This window comes from Choloepus didactylus, chromosome X, assembly GCF_015220235.1.
Source record: "Choloepus didactylus isolate mChoDid1 chromosome X, mChoDid1.pri, whole genome shotgun sequence".
Classification (NCBI taxonomy): Eukaryota; Metazoa; Chordata; class Mammalia; order Pilosa; family Megalonychidae; genus Choloepus; species Choloepus didactylus.
In genome coordinates, this window is record NC_051334.1 from 70,955,082 (window position 1) to 70,975,365 (window position 20,284).

Consider the following 20,284-nt stretch of genomic DNA (forward strand, 5'->3'; position numbering starts at 1 on the left):
AAAAATCAGCTACCCACCCAGTAAAAGAGGAGGATTGGCAATGAAGAGTGAACTCAAGAGAGGCCAGAACAGCTAAGTCAACATCAATGATGCAAAGACAAGCACAACTCACTGCTGAAACCTGTCCCCATTTCCTGAAGTACAGCCTTAACCTGGCAGACCTAGATTTGTCTGCTTTACCACTTACACACCCAGAGCTTCTATTTCCTAACCTATAAAAATGGAAATAATAACATCTATCATTCACAAGGTTAGAATAAGGACTAAATGAGATAAAAGTGCATTGCTTCATGCCAGGCATATAACCTGATTCCACAGTCTCTGAACATAAATCTCAATCTAAAGAGGCAGACTCTCTGGTTCCTAGCTCCAACATAGTGGTCTTATCAGCAATAAATGAGGAAAATGGGAAATGCCAGGTTGTGTAGCTGACATGAATTTGCAAAGCACAAGTGAGATAACCTGTAAAAAAAGTTTGGGACTGGTAACTGGGGTTGTTTTACAAACTGTGGGAGTGAGTGGATGCGTGGGGGTGGGCTAAAGTTCCAGAGACTAGATGGGTCAGAATGGAGCTGAAGAAATGTTTATTTATTGCCACTACTGTAGCTTTAGTATTGGCCTTAGGCTGGTGAGGCCTGTGAAAGGAGGCTTTATGTAAAATGAAGAGCTTGGACCAGAAGGTCTTTAAGGCCCCTTTCCAGTTCTCTGTCTTCAAAACTAAATGCTAAGAACTGCCTTCAGAACTGACTTCTCTTTTTCCCTGCAATTCCCAACACTTTCCCAAAACAAAACGTCCAGAAAACAGAAGTCAACATTCTTCTATCAGTCTAAATTACCTCTGTGTACTCAACCTAGCAGCATCAAGCTTGGGTACCCTTAAACATACTGCTCAGTGAGATGGAAAGAGAGAAAACTTAAGATTAATTGGCAACATTGTTATAGGGATTAATGTAAAGGTAAATCTTCTTCCTCCATCACCTTCCTACCTTCCAATTTAGAAAAGAAATAATTTATGAAACATAATTCAAGTTGTTAACAATATGTATTTCTTTTGAAAAGACTTACAAATGGACTCCTTTAAGTATAAATTCTTCTGATGCATTTAAATTTCATTCACTGACCCTGGATGCTCCTAAAACAGAGGCTAAAGGAAAGGAATGACAGAGAAACTTAAAACCAATGTGTTTAATCCCTTTTCTATTAAAAAGCAAGAACAAATGGGAAAAAAAACACATTACTGACATTATATGTCAACCATAAAACCATATCCTATTAACTGAACAACTTGGCAGGAACATATAAACCCTGATACTTGTAGAGCAGCATCAGCTCTCATATATATTATCTCTTAATCCCCACAACCATCCTATGAGGTTTTATTTACATAAGGTCCAGACTTTCTGAACTATCTCATCCACACATCCCTTTGCTCTTTCACAAAACAAAGTGATAAATGCATAGTAAAACCGTACTTCATTTCATATATCCATATAAGATATTTCATGTGAAATTAATTCATATCAGAAAAGATCTTTGGTTACCATGTCTTTGTTTGGAAAATATGGTCAAAGCATATCTCTGGTAACATGTAAAGGTCAGAACTTTAATTATTTAATACATATTTATAGGTTACAAGGGTGACAAAACTTCACTTAAAGCTGGGCACTGATTGGTAGAAATGAGCTCCTCCTGGATCTTGGGGTAACAGATAACTAGCACTTTAATTGCTCTCTAAATCATCCCCCAAAACATTTTTGATATCCTGGCAAAAAGCAAAGCAAAATCACACTTTTATGAACTTTATTGGAACTGAGATCATTCTCTCAAAAAAGGACTTTTTGGTAAAATTGAAGTTGGCAATTTTCCCTAAAAAAAAAAAACCATTTAGAATAACTGCATAAAAGCAACTTTGTAAGATAAATGATGAGAGACTAAATGTGCTCACTTGTAAATGCAATGACTCATGATATATTAAAGTGCTCTATGGTTCCCTACTGCCTTCAAGATGAAGACCAAATTCCTTACCAAGCATTCAAGACCTTTCATGATCTGACCATCCGATGTTAGGATTAGAGGAATGCCTTCTAATACAAGTCTGTTTCCAAAGTGGCTGTACCATTTTTATATTGCCACCGAAAGTGTATGAGATCCAGTTTCTGGATCCTCGTTATTATTCGGTGTTATCACTATTTCTTTTTAATTGTTCTAATAGGTTTATTAGTGATATATCATTGAGGTCTTAATTTGCATTTTCCTAATGCCTAGACTTGAACATCTTCTCACTGCTTATTTGCCATCCATGTATCCTGTTCATGTCCTTTGTCCATTTCCCAATTAGTTTGTTTTTCTTGCTTTTGAGTTTGGAGAATTCTTTATGTATTCCAGATAGAATCCATTGGCAGATACGTGCTTCGCAAATATTTTCTCCAAGTTGTAGCTTGTCTTTTTATCCTCTTATTATAAGGGTCTTTCACAGAGAAAAGTTTTAAATTTTAATGAAGTACAATTTATTGATTTTGCCTCTAATGGATTATACATTTGGTTTCATGTCTAAGAGCACTTCAACAAGCTCTAGGTCCCCCAGATTTTCTCCCAGGTTACCCTCTAAAAGTTTTATATTTTACATATAAATGTAGAATCAATTTTGAATTAACTTTTGTATAAGATGAGAGGTTTAGGTTGAGGTTCCTTTTACTTGCCTATTGATATGTAATTGTTCCAGCACCATTTGTTGAAAAGGCTCTCTCTCAACTCCCTTGAATTACCTCTGCACCTTGGTCAAAAATAATTTGACCATATTTGTGCAGAGGCTATTTGTGGATTCTCTATTCTGTTTCATGTGTCTATCCTCCACCAATACCATACTATGTTCATTACTGTAGCTATATAATAAGTCTTGAAATTGCAGAGACTTATTCCTCTTGCTTTATTCTTCTTCTTCAAAATTGTTTTGGCTATTCTAGTTCCTTTGTGATTCCATATATATTTTGGAATCTTGTCTCTATTTACAAAATGTCTTAGTGGGATTTTGATACCAATTGCTTTAAACCTATAAATCAATTTGGAAAGAACTGACATCTTTATTACATTGAGTCTTTCACTCCATGAGCATAGGATGTCTTTCAATCTACCAAAATCATATTGTATTTCTTTCATCAACATTTTGTAGTTTTCAGGATACAAGTCCTATACATGTTCTGTTAATTTATATCTAAATATTTTATTTTGTTTATTGATTATAAATAGTGTTATATTTTTAATTTTAGTTTCCACATACTCACTGCTAGCATGTATAAATGCAATTGATTTTTGTATGTTGATCTTCTTTCCTGTGATCTGGATAAACTCACTTAATAGTTTTAGAAATTTTTTTAAATAGACTCTTTGAGATTTCATATGCGAGTGACCATGTCATCTGCAAATAGGGACTATTATATTTCTTCCTATCTGATGTACATGTGTTTTATTTCCTTTTCTTGCCTAATTACATTGGGTAGAACTTCCATTACTATGTTGAATAGCAGTGGTGTGAGTAAGCATCATTTCATTGTTCCCAATCTTAAGGGAAAGCAGTCTTTCATCTTGAGGTATGATGTTAGCTGTAGGTTTTTTGTAGATTTTCTTTACCAAGTTGAGTATATTCCTCCCTACTACTAGTTGCCGAGAGTTTTTATCATGAATGGAGGTTGAATTTTTCAAATGGTTTTTCTGTATAAATTGATATGATCATGTTATTTTTCTTCTTTAGCCTTTAAAAAGGGTAGATTACATTGATGGATCTCTAAATACTGAGCCAGCCTTACGCTGGTTTTATACCTTTTTTATATATTGAGGAATTCTACCTGCTAATATTTTGTTAAGAATTTTTGCATCTATATAAATGAGGGATAATGGTCTATAGTTGTCTTTTTTTATTGCACTTTTATGGTTTCAGTATCAGAGAAATACTGCCTTCATAATATGAGTTGGAAGTGTTCCTTCTTCCATTTTGTGAAAGAGATTATTTAGAATTTATGTTAATTCTTCTTTAAACTTTTGATAGAATTCTCCAGTGAAAATATCTGGGCCTGAATACTTCTTTTTCCTATGCTTTTTAATTATAATTTCAATATCCTTAGTAGTTAAAGGGTTATTCAAATTATGTTTCATTTTGGGTGAGTTTTGCTAGTTTGTAGTTTTTGAGGAATTGGTCCACTTCATCCTAAGTTGCCAAATTTAAGTGCATATACTTATTCACATGATTCCCTTATTATTCTTTTCATGTGCAGTGATATCCTCTGTTTCATTCCTGATATTGGCAATTGGTATGACATTTTCTTATTGTCAGTCTTGCTAGAGATTGGTCAGTCTTGTTAATCTTTTCAAAGAACCACCTCTTTATTTCACTGATTCTCTCTATTGATTTTCTGGTTTAATTTCAGAGATTTCTGAATTTATTACTTCTTGCATTCTTCTTTTTTTAGGTTTATTTTGCTCTCTTTTTCCTCTTGGTTCTTGAAATGGGATTTTAGATTATTTATTTCAGACATATCCTCTTTTCTAATGTAAGCAATTATTCCTATAAATTTCCCTCTCAGCACTGCTATAAGTTAGTCACATAAATTTTGATATATATATTTTGATATTTGTATTTTCATTTACATTCAGTTTGGTTTACTTTTTACTTCTCTTTAGACTTCTCTGTTTGTTCATGGATTATTCCGAAGTATATTGTTGAATATCCAAGTATTTAGAGATTTCTATGTTGTCCTTCTGTTACTGATTTCTAGTTTGATTCCACTGTGGTCAGAGAACAAACTCTGTATGATTTCAATTCTTTTAGATTTTTTGAGATTTGTTTTATGACCCAGGATATGATATATGTTCCAGAGGCATATGAAAATAATGTATATTCTGCTGTTACAGCAGTGGAGTGTTCTATAATTGTTGATTCAATCTTACTGGGTGATAGTCTTCTTGAGTACTAAATCCTCACTAATTTTACGTCTAGTTGTACTATAACTTGTTAAGAGAGGGGTGTTGAAGCCTGCAGATATAATCTTGGATTTTTCTATTTCTCCATTCACTGCTACCAGTTCTTGCTTCACATATTTTAAAGCTGTTGTTTGATGCACATACATTTAGGATTTCTATGTCTTCTTGGTGGGATTGACCCTTTTATCATTATATAATGTGACTCTCTTTCTCTCCCTGGTAATTTTCTTTGCTCAGAACTCTAATTTATCTGCTATTAATATAGTTAATCCTGCTTTCTTTTGATTAATATTTGCATGGTATATATTTTTCCATCCTTTTATGTTCAACATAACAATATCATTATATATGAAGTGAGTTTTGTCAATCATATGTCATTGGGTCATGTTTTTTCCCACTCTCCCAGTCTGCATCTATTTTTAATGTTTAGACCACTTTCATTTAATGTACTTATTGCTATATTAGGATTTAAATCTAGCACTTTATGTTCAGTTTCCTGTTTTTTTCCCTCTGTTTTTAACTTCTGTTTCATTGTTCCTGTATATTTGTATTTACTTGACCATGCTTTAGCATTCCATTTTGTTTTACCCATACTGTTTTTGAGTGAATCTCTTTGTATAGTTTTTTTATTGGTTGCTCTAAGTGTGTGTGTGTGTGTGTGTGTGTGTGTAATCTATTGAAGGCTATTGGTGTCAACCTTTTACCTGTTTTAGTGAATTGAACAAACCTTACATTCTTTTACATTTTTTACCTTCCTCCGTTAATAATTGTTGTATATATTTCCTCTACACATCGGAAACATACCAGATTGTATTACAGTTTTTCTTTTACCATCACATATAATTCAGGAAACTCAAGAGAAAGAACATTTATTATATTTATCCATATTTTTATCTCTGTGTTAGTCTTTCTTCCTTCTTCATATTTCAAAATTCTTCTTTAATTGTTTCTTTCCTGTTTACAGAACTTCCTCTAGAAATTTCTAGAGTAGGTCTGCTGCTAACAAATTCTTAATTTTCTTTCTTCTGACAATAACTTGATTTCCCCTTCATTCTTTCAGCGTAGTTTCACGGGATACAGAATCCACAGTTGACAATTGTTTTTTTTTCAGCACTTGATAAATATTGAGCCACTTTTTTCTGGCATCCATGGAAGAAATTCCCTGCCACTTGAATTGTTTTTCCCTTATAGGTAACGTGTCATTTTTCTCTCACTACTTTCAAGATTTTTTCTTTGTCATTAGTTTTCCAAAGTTTATGATAAGGCTTGTTGTGGAGATCTTTGGGTTTATCCTGTTTGGGGTTTGTTCTGCTTCTTGAATCTGTAGGTGTTTTGCCAAATTTGGGGAATTTTAGTCATTATTTCTTTGGATACTTTTTAACTCCATCCTCACTCTCTTTTCCTTCTGGGACTCCAATGACAGAAATATTAGATCCTTTGTTTTAGTCCAACATATCCTTGAGACTGTGTTCATTTTTTTTTTTTTTTCAGTATATTTTCTCTCTGGTGTTTAGCTTGGGTAATTTCTATTGATCTGTCTTCAAGTTCACTGTCCTGTCCATTCTGTTGTTGAGCCCATCCACTGAATTTTTGTTTTATTTACTGAATTTTTCAGTTCTGAAATTTCACCATCTAGTTCTTTATATACTCTATTTCTTTGCTGAGACTTTCTATTTCTTTGTAGTGACATTCTATTATTTTGTTGACATTTTTTATTTTTTCATGTTTCAAATGTGTTCTTTATTGCTGGTTGAAGCTTTATGATGGCTGCTTTAAAATTTTTGTCTGACAATTTGAATGTTTTCTCATCTTGGTGGTTGGTATCTGTTGATGGCCTTTTTCATTGATATTGAGATTTTCCTAGTTCTTGGTCTGATGAGTGATTTCCAATTGAAATCTAAGTATTTCATATGTTATGAAACTGGTTCTTATTTAAATCTTCTTTTGTAGCAGGGAAGAAGAGGTGCTGCCTTATTATTGCCAGGTGGGGGTGGAAGCTCAGATGTCTCACTTAGCCCTCCTTGTTACTGTTAGGCTCACCACTAGGTCTCTGCTAATAGTAAGATGGTTGGAAGGGGAAAGAGCATCTCAATACTGCTATGATGCCAGTGCGGTAGCCTCATTACCACTGAGCAATTCATATATCTCTAAATGGTCTGCTCTGACAGCACTCCACTGAGGAGAGGGAGGAAACCCCATCACTGCCAAGTGGGCATTGGAATCTAGGCACCTCATGAGGTCTCTATTGATACTACAGGTATCAGTACCTCCAGGTAGGGGTGAAACCCCACATTTCCCACTTGGCCTTCTCTGACACTACCTCATCCGGGGGTTTTGGGTGCCTCTTTACATATGGCAAAGGTAGAAGTCTAGCTTTCCACTGGCCTTTGCTGGCATAGGTGGGGGTGGAGCCACAGTTTTTTTTCTGGGTAGTTTGTCTGGAGTAGAGCAGTCATTGCCTAAAGGTTTTCTGCATTGTTAAGCTGCCCTTTCCTGGTCAATTGGCTAGAGAAAGCAAGCCTTCGTAGGAACATATTTTGTCTGTACTAATTGGTGTTTGAGTTACTGATTTCTACAATACCTATTCTGGGATATATGAAGCAAAAAGAAAACCCAGGTGACTCACTGATGTGTCATTCCTTGGGTCCCAAGTTCCCTAGATGGTCTGCATACTTCTTTCCACCTTTTGGGATCTTATGCTTGTTTGAACAATAATGTCTAGGGTTTTTAGCTGTATTTAGCATGAAGAAGTGTGTCTTTCCTCATTCTTTTTCTATAGTTGCATTGTACTACATTGTGTGAATGTAGCATAGTTAATTCAACCATTTGCCTATGTATGGAAATTTAAAATGTTTCTAATATTTGCAATTACAAACAATCTTGCAATGTATATTTTTATTGTGGTAAAATACACATAGTATGAAGTTTATCATTTTAACAATTTAAAGTATGACTCAATGGTATTAAGTACATTCACAATGTTGTACAATTATCACCACTGTCTAGTTCCATAATTTTTTCATCACCCCAAGAGGAAACCTCATACCCACTAAGCAGTCACTCCCCATTGCCCCCTCTCCCCAGCTCTTTACAACCTCTAATATGCTTTTTATCTCTATGAATTTGTCTATTCTGGATATTTTATAGATGGAATCATACAATACGTGTATTTTTGTGTCTGGCTTCCTTCACTTAGCATAATGGTTTCAGGGTTTATTCACATTGTAGCAGGCATAGGTACTTCATTCCTTTTAATGACTGAATAATACTCTATTGTATGATATGGTAGTTTGAAACTGTATGGACCCCAGAAAATTAGGTTCTGAAATCTAATCCATTCCTGTGGGTGTAAACCTATTGTAAGTAGGATCTTTTGGTGAATAGGAGCTTAACTTAAGATGTGATCCACCTCATTCAGGATGGATCTTAATCCTCTTACTGGAGTCTTTTATAAATGAGATGAATATGGAAAGGAACACAGAGAGAAAACCACAGAAGCTGAGAGAGAAAGCCCCAGAAGCCAGAAGCTGAAAGCAATGAAACCCAGAAGAGAAGGGAGAGACCAGCAGATGCTGTCATGTACCTTGCCATCTGATAGGAGTCCAAGATCGCCAGCAGCCAGTCTTGAGGAAGAGAGAATCATCTTGATGATGCCTAGATTTAGACATTTTCATGGCCCCAAAACTGTAAGCTTGTAAACAATAAATTCCCATTGTCAAAAGCCAGCCCATTTCTGGTATGTTGCATTTTGTCAGCCTAGAATACTAAAACATATGGATATATCAAATTTTGTTTATCTATTCATCAGTTGATGGACATTTGGGTTGTTTCCATCTTTTGGCTATTTTGAATAGTGCTGCTGTAACATTCATATACAAGTTGTTATCACCTGTTTCAGGGTACATACCTATAAGTGGAATTGCTGGATCATATGATAATTCTATGTTTAACTTACTGAGGAACTACCAAATGTCTTCCACAGTGGCTGCAACTATAATGTATTTTTATATTGTTGGAAGTTTATCTTAAGGGCAGATTCCTAGAAGTAGAATTGCTTTTTCAAAGTTAACTGCATTTGTAGCTTTGTTAGGTATTGCTCAATTTATCTCCATTATACAATGAATTCAGTGTGTATGAAAATTCTTGTGCTACAGCTGCACCAACAAAATATATTACTGTATTTGTAATTTTCACCAATAAGTTAAGTGAGACGTGGTTATCTCAATATTAGTTTAATTTGCCTTTGTCTAATTATGGGTGAGTTTGAACATTTTTCATATTTTTAAGGCTATTTTATATCTTTTATTTGGCAAATTGTCTGTTCACATACCTTTCCCATCTTTCCAAACAGTTTTGTAATTGTCTGTTCACGTACCTTCCCCATCTTTCTAAATGGTTTTGTTCCTTTTTCCTTCAATTTTTAAGAGACCTTGGTATATTAGTGATATTAGCCTTTTGTCTGTGCTATGTGTTTCAAATATATTTTCCTAGTTTGAGGGCTGCCTTTTGAGTTAGTTTATGGTGTTTCTGCTATGCAAATATTTTTATTTTTATGTAACCAAATTGACAATCTTTTATTGCCTTCAGATTTTTTTTTTGCCTTCAGATTTTGAATCATAGTTAGAAAGTCTTTCCTTACACCAAGATTAAAGAGGAAGTCACTCATATTTTGTTCTAATAAGTGCATAGTTTCATGTTTTACACTTAGATTCCCAGTCCATTTGGATTATATTTTTATATATGGTGTGATATATGTACCTAAGTTTATCTTTGTCCAAATGCTTCCCAGTTGTCTCGGCACCCTTGAATAAGAAGTCTGTATTTTATTCAATATAATACTTCCATTTTTCTTCTTTATTTGCTACATTTAAAGATCTAATATATATATGAATGCAAATTAAAATCTATTAAACATGTTAAAACATGTGCCTGTGGATATATAGTATCTCTTTGCCTTTGCTGGCATGATAAATAAGAAACTTTTGATGTATATAGTGGAATACGGGTTGGGTAAAGGGAAGACTGGATTTTCATTCTATACTTTCTCTGTAGTTTGAAATTTTTATCATGTACATGTGTTGCTTTTATTTTAAAAATATAAAAAATGCAAGCAGTAAATACTTTTCATCAGTACTCATCCTACATGACTTATTTTAGGAAATTGAAGCTACTGTTCACTCCTTTCTTCTTAAACTCTTCTTCCCAGGAGTCCATGGCTCCCATATCTCTTAGTTTTCCTGTCACTGACCATTATTTCTCAGTCTGTCTTATGGTATCTTCTTCTATTGGCCCTTCAAACATTAATAATCCCTAGATTTCAACTCTTGGTCTAACATTTATTTTCTTGCTACAAGTAATCCCTAGGGAAGCATATGCATTTACATGGTTTTAACCATCATCCCTATGTTATTGGAGACCAACTCTATTTCTCCAATCCTATTATCCTGTCTAACCTCAGATGTCTCGTAGGCTAATCAAAATTTACATGTTCCAAACTGAACTCCTGCTCTCTCCTTCCAAATCTGCTCCTCCCACAGCCTCACCCATCTCAATAAATGACAACTCCATCCCTCCAGTTGCTCTAATAAAAAAACCTTATTAGTTACCCATGACTCTTCTCTCTCCTGCACTCCACATAAGGTATGCCAGCAAATCCCGTTGGCTCTACCTTCAAAACATCTTTAGAATCTGACCACTTCTTACCATGTTTGCTGTTACCACCCTTATTCAAGGAACAACCATTTATTGACTACATTACTGAAATAGTCTTCTAATTAGTCTCCTTGCTTCTATCCCTGTTCCCCTGCAGCTATTATCCACATAGTAGCCGAGAATGGTCCTGTTAAACATAAACCAATCATGTCACTCCCCTGCTCAAAACTCTCCATCTGTCTCACTCAGAGTAAAGCCAAAAATCCTTCTAATTGATTTTGTGGCCCTACAGGATCAACTCCACTCCCCCTCTCCATTACCTCTTGTGCCAGTTTGAATGTATTATGTCCCCCAAAATGCCATTATCTTTGATGTAATCTTGTGTGGGCAGACGTATCAGTGTTGATTAGATTGTAATTCTTTGAGTGTTTCCATGGAGATGCGCCCCAACCAACTGTGGGTGATGACTCTGATTGGATAATTTCCATGGAGGTGTTACCCCACCCATTCAGGGTGAGTATAAATTAAATCACTGGAGCCATATAGATGAGCTGACAAACAGAATGAACTCAGTGCAGCTGAGAGTGACATTTTCAAGAGGAGCTACAGCCAAAAGGGACACTTTGAAGAACGCACTGGAACTGAGAGAGGAGCTTCAGCTTACAGAGACATTTTGGAGACAGCCTTTGAAAGCAGACTTTTGCTCCGGAGAAGCTAAGAGAGGACAAATGCCCCAAGAGCAACTAAGAGTGACATTTTTGAGGAGCTGAATCCTAGAGAGGAACGTCCTGGGAGAAAGCCATTTTGAAACCAGAACTATGGAGCAGACGCCAGCCACGTGCCTTTCCAGCTAACAGAGGTTTTCTGGAGATCATTGGCCATCCTCCAGTGAAGGTACCCGATTGTTGATGCATTACCTTGGACACTTTATGGCCTTAAGATTGTAACTGTATAACCAAATAAACCCACTTTTATAAAAGCCAATCCATTTCTGGTGTTTTGCATTCCAGCAGCATTAGCAAACTAGAACACCTCTCTAAACTCATCTTCTTCTATTTCTTCCCTTGCTCAATCCACTCTAGCATCTGGTCTCCTTGTACCTTGAACACAATGGGCACACTTCTGACTCAGGGATTTGCACTTCCCATTTCCTCGATCTAGATACCTAAATGCAACACTCCTTTACTTATTACAGGTCTCTGCTCAAAGATCACCTTCTCAATGAAGCCTTCCTGACTACTCTGTTTAAAAATGCAAAACTACTTCCCAACACTTCCTACCACACTTCCCTGCTTTATTTCTTATTTGCTCCTTAAAATTCATTACCATTTAACAAACTATATATTTTATCTATTTTGGATCCTCTTTTTATACCTCCTTTAGTATATTAGCTCCATGAGGTCTAAATTTCTGGGTTGTATGCTCTGTTGTATCTCCAGTATCTAAAATAGTACCTGGCACATAGTGGGTACTCAGTAAATGTGTATTGAATGAATGTATCAGTGAATTCAGGTTTATATCAGGGGTCAGCAAATTATAGCCCATAGGCCTGTTGTCTGTTTTTGTAAGTAGGTGTTGTAGTTTGCTAATGCTGCCAGGATGCAAAACACCAGAAATGGATTGGCTTTTATAAAGGGGATTTATTTGGTTACACAGTTACAGTCTTAAGGCCATAAAGTGTCCAAGGTAACACATCAGCAATCGAGTACCTTCACTGGAGGATGGCCAATAGTGTCCGGAAAACCTCTGTTAGCTGGGAAGGCACGTGGCTGGCATCTGCTCCAAAGTACTGGTTTCAAAATGGCTTTCTCCCAGGACGTTCCTCTCTAGGCTGCAGTTCCTCAAAAATGTCACTCTTAGTTGCACTTGGGGTATTTGTCCTTTCTTAGCTTCTCTGGAGCAAGAGTCTGCTTTCAATGGCCGTCTTCAAACTGTCTCTCACCTGCAGCTCCTGTGCTTTCTTCAAAGTGTCCCTCTTGGCTGTAGCTCCTCTTCAAACGTTCACTCCCAGCTGCACTGAGTTCCTTCTGTTATGTCAGCTCATTTATATGGCTCCACTGATCAGCTTAGACCCACCCCCAAATGGGCGGAGCAACACCTCCATGGAAATTATCCAATCAGAGTCATCACCCATAGCTGGGTGGGGCACATTCCAAAGAAACACTCAAAGAATTACAATCTAATCAACACTGATAACGTCTGCCCACACAAGATTACATCAAAGATAATGGCGTTTGGGGGACACACTATATTCAAACGGGCACAGTAGGGTTTTATTGGAGCACAGCCACATCCACTCATTTTGCACTAGAATGGCACAGTTGAGTAGTTACAACAGAGACTATATGGCCTGCAAAGCCTAAAATATTTACTATATGGTTCTTTAAAAAATACTTTGTTGGCCCCTGCTAGAGATAACTCTCTGGATATGTTTCAGGAATCTCAAATCTAACTTGTCCCAAACTGAGCTTTTCACCATCTCGTCTGTATTTATGTATCAAGGACATCCACCATTCAGGTCATAAATCTCTCTCTCCCACATCCTCACTTTTAACCACCAGTTCCTGATGCTTTTGCCTCCCTGACCCTAGTCCCACTGCCCTGACAAAGATTATAATTCTCTCTTGTCCAGGCTATGGCACTAGCCTCTCTTTCTTTGATCTATATGTCACACTGCTGCAGCCAAGATAATATTTCTTGAATGTAAGTCTGGCCATGGTACTACTATACTTTTAATCAATGTTTCCCCATTGCCTAGAGGAACAATTCCAAACTCCTTGACCCAGCAGTTAAGTCCCTTTAGGACCTGGACCCTGTCTAAGTTAAATCTCATCTCCCATCACCCTTATTGCCATTTCATATCCCAAATAACTTGAGATTTTAGGCCTGTGCATCTTTGTTCACATTAGACTATCTTCCTGAAATGTCCTTTCCCTGTTTCACTACCCTTTTTTTCTACATGGCTTCTTCAGTACCTGGCATAGTTCTTACTTCTCAAGTGACCCTCAGTGATAATCCTAAAGTGCCCTATACATACATAATAATACCATTCTATCAAAATGACTGGTGAACAAGCACTGAATAGTGATTAAGTACTTGGACTCTGAACCAGGATGCTTTGGTTCAAATCCAAGTTCTGCCACTTACAAGTTGAATGGCCTTGGTGTTTATTATCATCTTTACATCTCAGCTGAGAAAATGACGATCAGAGAAACTAAGTAGGTTTTAATCCAATATTAATTCTTTCCTTCCTCTTTTAGTAAAAGAAGCAAAGTCTTAGCTGGGCATATGGCTGCCCCAAATAAAGACCACATTTCCAGCCTCTTGTACAGAGGCCTAATCATTAAGTTCTGGCTAATGGTATATGAATGAAAGTAATAAATGTGACTTCTAGGTGTTGCCCATAAAGGGAATGGGTGTTCCCTTCACTTCCTCTCTTTCATCCTTCTCAATGGATAGAATGTAGAAGTTGTTTGATCATAGGGATGAAGGCAGCACCTTAGGGATGGCAGAGAAACAAGAAAGGAGGAACCTGGGGAGAAAATATTGGGAAACCACATATCTGATAAGGGTATAATGTCCAGAAAATAAAAAGAAGTCCTTCAACTAAACAACAAAAAGACAAACAATCCAATTTAAAAATGGGCAAAAGACTTGAATAGACATTACCCCAAACAAGATATACAATTGGCTAAAAAGAACATGAAAAGATACTCAACATCATTAGCCATTAGGGAAATGCAAATCAAAACCACAATACGATACCAAGCCACATCCACTGGAATGGCTACTATTTTTTTTTTAAAAAAGGAATATTACAAGTGTTGGAGAGGATGAGGAGAAATAGGAACACGCCTTCATTTGCTGGTGAGAATGTAAAATGGTGCAGCCTCTGTGGAAGACAGTTTGGTGGTTCCTCAAAAAGTTAAGTATAGAAGTACCATATGACTTGGTAATCCCACTTCTGGGTATATACCCAAAATAATTGAAAGCAGAAGCTTGAACAGACATTTGCATGCTGATGTTCATAACAGCATTATTCACAATTGCCAAAAGATGGAAGCAACTCAAGTGTCCATCAACCAATGGATGGATAAAAAAAACATGCTGTATACACACAATGGACTATTATTCAGCCATAAAAAGGAAGGAAATCCTGATACACGTGACAACATGGATGAATCTTGAAGACATCATGTTGAGTGAAATAAGCCAGACACAAAAGGACAAATATTGTATAATCTCACTGATACGAAATAATTAGAATTAGCCAAACTCAGAGTCAGAATCTAGAATATAGGTTTCCAGGTGCCAGGGTGGGGGTAGAGAAAAAGCAAAAAGCAAAAAAAAAAAGAAAGTAGGAACTTGGATTCCTGACCATGTCAAGTCACCAACCTGCCCTGAACGACCTCCTTGCACTATTCCATGACTGAGAAATAAATTTCTCTTATGTTAGAACCAATTTATGTTCTAACCTGTATCCTACCTTACATACCTAGTAAGTAGCAGAGCTGGGATACTGCCTGCTCTTTATGGTCAGACACACCCCTACAGAAAAATTACTACTGAATTATGCTTTGCTAGGGTGTCATTGGCTGCTAGAAAGTTGAGAGTAAAACGTAAAGCCATCTGTATAAAGTGCACAGAACTTGTCAGTAAATATTTCTTGTCTCAGCATAATTTCTGGGTTTAGTTTCTGTCTCTATCCTTGTTTTTCCTTTTTCAATTGACCTAATTCTAATGTATGCCACTTTGTATTTTATATATTCTATAGCCAATTACCTTAAATTCTTTTGGAACAAGGTGGGGTTTAAATAAATATAAACACCGATTTCTTTATGGTTTCCTTGTACGTACAACTTGTTTTATGCTTATTATTTTTCTCTATTTACGTGTTTGCCCCCACATTACATTGTTAATTCTTTAAAGGCATGGAGAGAGATGTTTTCCTCCTATACCCATAGTATCTAACATGGTACCTGATAATAAAATAGTTCTGTCTCAAGCAATATTTATTGAACAAACAAATTTCACAGAATCAGAACTGCCATTAACCGTCATGGTATCATAATAGGATTTACTTCTGTTATCAACTTGAGCCAGGTGGGGAGACACAGCCCTAAAGGTGGCTGAGGGAATGTGCCATGGTTGGAGGAGTGGTTGTGAGGATGGGAAATACATACCTTGCTGAAGTGTTCGATTAGGATTTCCACCACGATGTTCTGGAATTTGATGTTCATCATGGCGGCCACAGTATCCTCCTGAGCTCTCATCAAGGTGGGCCCAAATATCACCCCCATGTTGGAGGGGGACATAAGATTCTCTTTGCTGTGCTCACACACACTGCCAGAAGAGAAAGAAATGATTAAAAAAATTTTCTCCAATACCCCTTTGAGGCAGACACTTTGCTAGGGACTATAGGGGCTAAGAGAAACTAACAACTGGAAGAAGAGGAAAGGCCCAAAGTATAGATGGGAAGAAAAGAATAAAACAAATGGAATGACTAGCAAAGAATATAAGATATTATATAATTGGTACCAAAGTGAGACTACTAGCAATACTGTTTGAAATCAAAGAAGGGGGATGTGCTATAGTTGGAAAGTATTTGAAAAGGGAGGAGGGAAGCAAGAGGGCATTCCAGGCAAAAGGAACAACCTGTATAAATTACGCATAAAGAACAACAAAGCATATGAGAGAGTGCCTCCCAGTCTCACCAGTCAGGAACCTAGACCACCTCCACCTCCCTCCCTCAGTTACAGAGGCAACCACTCAAAAGTACTGAAAGGGATCCTTAAGATGAGCCCCTTAATCATCTCCCTCATTTTACTGATGAAAACACAGAGGCCCTAAAAGAGAAAGGGATTTGCCTGATGTCACACAGTCAGTTAGCTATAGAGTAGGAACTTCAATCTCAGATTATCCAATCCTTGGTCACTCTCCCTGTTTAAATTTCCTTTAGCAGCTTCCCATCAAGTATATGACAGGGCCAACACTCTTCAACATAGCAATTAAGGCCCTTGATGACTTGATCCTTATTTCTAATACATAGCATGGGCCCTCAAGTCTGCCTGGGTTTGAATCCCAACACTGCCACTTAGTAGCTAGCTGATAGCAAGCATTAGTGACCAAAGCTCTCTGGGCTTCAGTCTCTTCAGTTGCAAAATGAGGATAAAAATAGTACCCACCTGTAGTGATTTGAAGCTGTATGTACCCCAGAAAAACATGTTCATACATTTAATCCATTCCTGTGGGTGTAAATCCATAGTAAGTAGAACCTTTTGATGAGGTGACTTCACTTAAGGTGTGACCCACCTCATTCAGGATGAGCCTTAATCCTATTAACTGGAGTCCTTTATTAGCAGAATGAATTTCAGACAGACAGAGAGAAAGCCACAGAGGAAGCAACCAGAAGGTAAAATCAATGGAACCCAGAAGAGAAGGGAGAGACCAGGAGATGTTGCCATGTGCCTTACCATGTGACAAACTAAGGACCAAGGATCACCTGCAGCCAGCCCCAGAATGTTGGTCTTTGGGAAGAAAGCATTGCCTTGATGATGCCTTGATTTGGAATTTTTCCTAGCCTCAAACCATAAGCGAATAAATTCCCATTGTTTAAGCGAACCCATTTCATGGTATTTGCTTGAGTAGCCTAGGAAACTAAAACATCACCTCAGAGCACTGTTGAGTAAATAGAGCTAAATTGTTTTAGTATCATACACTGGAATCCTTCCGTTAGAGGTATCTTCCATTAGAAGTTATTATTACCTCATTAGGAGCCTCCATTCCAGGCACTTTTGACTTTTGACATTTTCATTATACTAAACTGCCTGGATTAGGGTTTTCTGGCTACATGGTTGTTGTTTCAGACTACCATACCTTTTTTCATTTCCTCTGCCTAAGATGCCCCCCACCTACATCTAAAGAATGCCTATTTATCCTTCAAGACTCACTTTAGCTGATGTCTTTTTCAGGAAGTTTTCAATGACCTCCCGCTAGGCTACCACAGCCCACTGTCCTCATCTTTATTAACACCATTGGTAAGCATAGTATGTTGCAATTTTCTGTTTTCTTGTCTGCCACTCCTATTAGGTGGAAAACAACTTCCGAGTGTGTGTGCCTAGCACACAGCAGGTACTAATTAATTACTTTTAATGGAACTGAGCTCATCTAGTGCTCTTTCACACTGTGTGTTTGGAAGCAGCCAAGTAAAAGGCATGCCTCTGATTGGTCAGTTTGGCTGTGGGGGTTGGGAAGTGAGGAAGTGGGTGGGACAGCCCAGCTTCTCACACCAAACACTAATTCTCCAAACCCGCTAAGGTCAAACCCCCTAAGACTGACCCAACAACAGGCAGGTTATTGTGTCAAAATGGGTAACTGAGGGAGCATGAATGCAGAGAAAAGTTAATCTGTTTTAATGAGGGTCTGTTGGGCCCTTGACAGAGGCTACCAGCCATTCAGATGGTAGTGAACAGCAGCTATTCACAGAGCCTTTGGTCTTGCTGTGCTGGTGATGGGTCCCGCTTTCAACCATTTAAATACCTCTTTAAATACCTCCGCAATTAGCCCTTATTCTGTAGTAACGAAATATTTTCATTTGTTAAAATGGAAAAGCAACTCCATACTGCCACCAAGTGATCCAGAACCATTAAATGGCTACTGTCAATGCCCTGATACTTCTGCAACAAAAGCTTCCTGCCTATTTGTGGACCCCTTATCAGCTTTTGTGAACTGTGAAGGGAACTGATATTTGTTGAAATGCCTCATCAATTCATTGAATCTTCACACCTCCAAAAGGCAGAGTATTTTATTTCTGAAGCCTAGGTTCACAGACAGTAAAGCACTTAGCCATAATATAGTTTGTGAATACATGGCAATGCAGGGATTCAAATCCATATATGTTGGGCTCCAAGTCTTATAGTCATCCTATTGCATCACATGGCCTGCTTGTCAATTTTTTTTTTGTTCTTGAAAAATCAAGAAAAAATTAAGCAAATACCACCTGCTATTTCCCTAAGGGAGGTCCCTGGTATTCTGGGTATTCAGGATACTCTTTTCTTTCTTCTCCTTCTTATGAGATTTGGTATGTAACCTCCTATTCTTTGGAGTAACCTCCTATTTCTTTGCATTTGGCATCTCTTCTTTTATGATACATTTGAAAACCATCAAGAGGCCTAAGTCATACTGCAAATTGTAAGTTTACAAGATAAATAAAACAAAAGTGAAAGGTATCGTCAATAGGAATTTGTGATGTAACAGCAAAGGAATCTTAAATTTAATAAATTCTCTAGTTTACATGGAAATTAAAATTGGCCCAACTTCATGAAAATCAAAATTAAAATAAGGAAATGGTCATCAGAGTGAGCTTGTAAGAAGCCTCCAGTCCAGGAGAAAATAATTTTGATTGGATGGTTTAGATCAGAGGTCAAATTAAAATGCCTAGAGGGGCAAAGTAGCTAAATGAGGGAAGTGGGCCTGTTAAGAAGTGGTTGCCCCATTTAAGCAAGCAGATGTCCTCTAGTTTACCAGTTCTACCACATCCCTAGAAACGTACGATCAAAAGAGTTATTTCTGGCTTTAAGAAGGGAGGATTCCTAGGTCATTTCTAATCTAACCCTGATATCATATTTGTTAAAACATTTGGGAATGGTGGGGGCTATGGCAAACTAGAAGCTTGTGCTCCATTCAGAGGGGAAAACCACTACTCAACTCCAGTTGATTGTTGCCACATGGGCGTGCAGGCCCAGTGTGTCCAGATGTTATTTCCTAAAACCCATATTTTTACATGAACTATCTGTATCTTTAAAATGCTGGAGCCAAGTCAATGTTTTTCAAAACAGCACAGGACAAACAAAACATATTTGTGGTCTGGATCTGGTCCATGGGCTGCCAGTTTGAGACCTCTGGCTTAGAGGGTCACCTGGCAGATCTATGAGAGGTTGACTATATAAATTCATTCAGCTTTAAGGTCCAATAATTCTAAGAACTTTGTGCACATAGACTGCTAAACAAGGAGACCTCCATCACATTCCTGGTTTCATCAGTAATGTGCTGTGTAACTTTGGGCCTTTTTCCATGCCTAGATATCTGTTCCCTCATCTGTAAAATGAGAGGGTTATTAACTGATTTCTAGCTCTGCCATTCAATGAATCTAAGGAAGTCCTGCTCTTGAAAATAATGGAGAAAAAGTAAAAAGACAGACATTATGTCTCCTGATGATGGAAGAATACAAAACCACCTATTAAGTGTGCTTGCCCTCCCCACTTTGCACAACAACAACAAAGAAAGTAAAAAGAAAAGAACTGGAATCAGAGTAAGCCTCTAGATCTAACTACCCATTTACAGGAACTATAGAGGACAGGAGAACATGCTAAACTACACCATAGGAATGCAATCAGAAAGCTCCAGGTTCTGGGAAACTCTATAGGATTTGTTTTCCTTAACAAGAAGAAAAGAAAGATGAAGAAGAAACCTATAAATTGGGAACATGGTAAAAATATAGAGATCCTAACATACACTTCATCAAGCCTGGGCCTCTGTATTCTTTATTAACCCTCCAGGTGATTCTGATACACACACCAAGTTTGAGAAACCACTGCTATATATCAGAGGTCAGCAAACTACAGCCCTCTGGCCAAATTCAGCATACTACCTGTTTTTG

General features: G+C 37.3%; 1 protein-coding gene across 5 annotated transcripts in view; it reads right to left on the minus strand.

Moving 5' to 3' along the window:
• OPHN1 (oligophrenin 1) overlaps positions 1-20,284 on the minus strand; it is an 838,177-nt gene that overhangs the window by 495,253 nt on the left and 322,640 nt on the right. Inside the window, exon 12 of one of the 5 annotated variants that reach the window (XM_037821164.1) lies at positions 15,735-15,954. The exons of the other annotated variants lie outside the window; for them this stretch is intronic. Coding sequence (XP_037677092.1) covers positions 15,917-15,954 — 38 coding nt within the window. The 3' untranslated portion in view covers positions 15,735-15,916. Of the gene's footprint in view, positions 1-15,734; positions 15,955-20,284 lie in introns of those variants that run through there. 5 annotated transcript variants of the gene reach the window in all.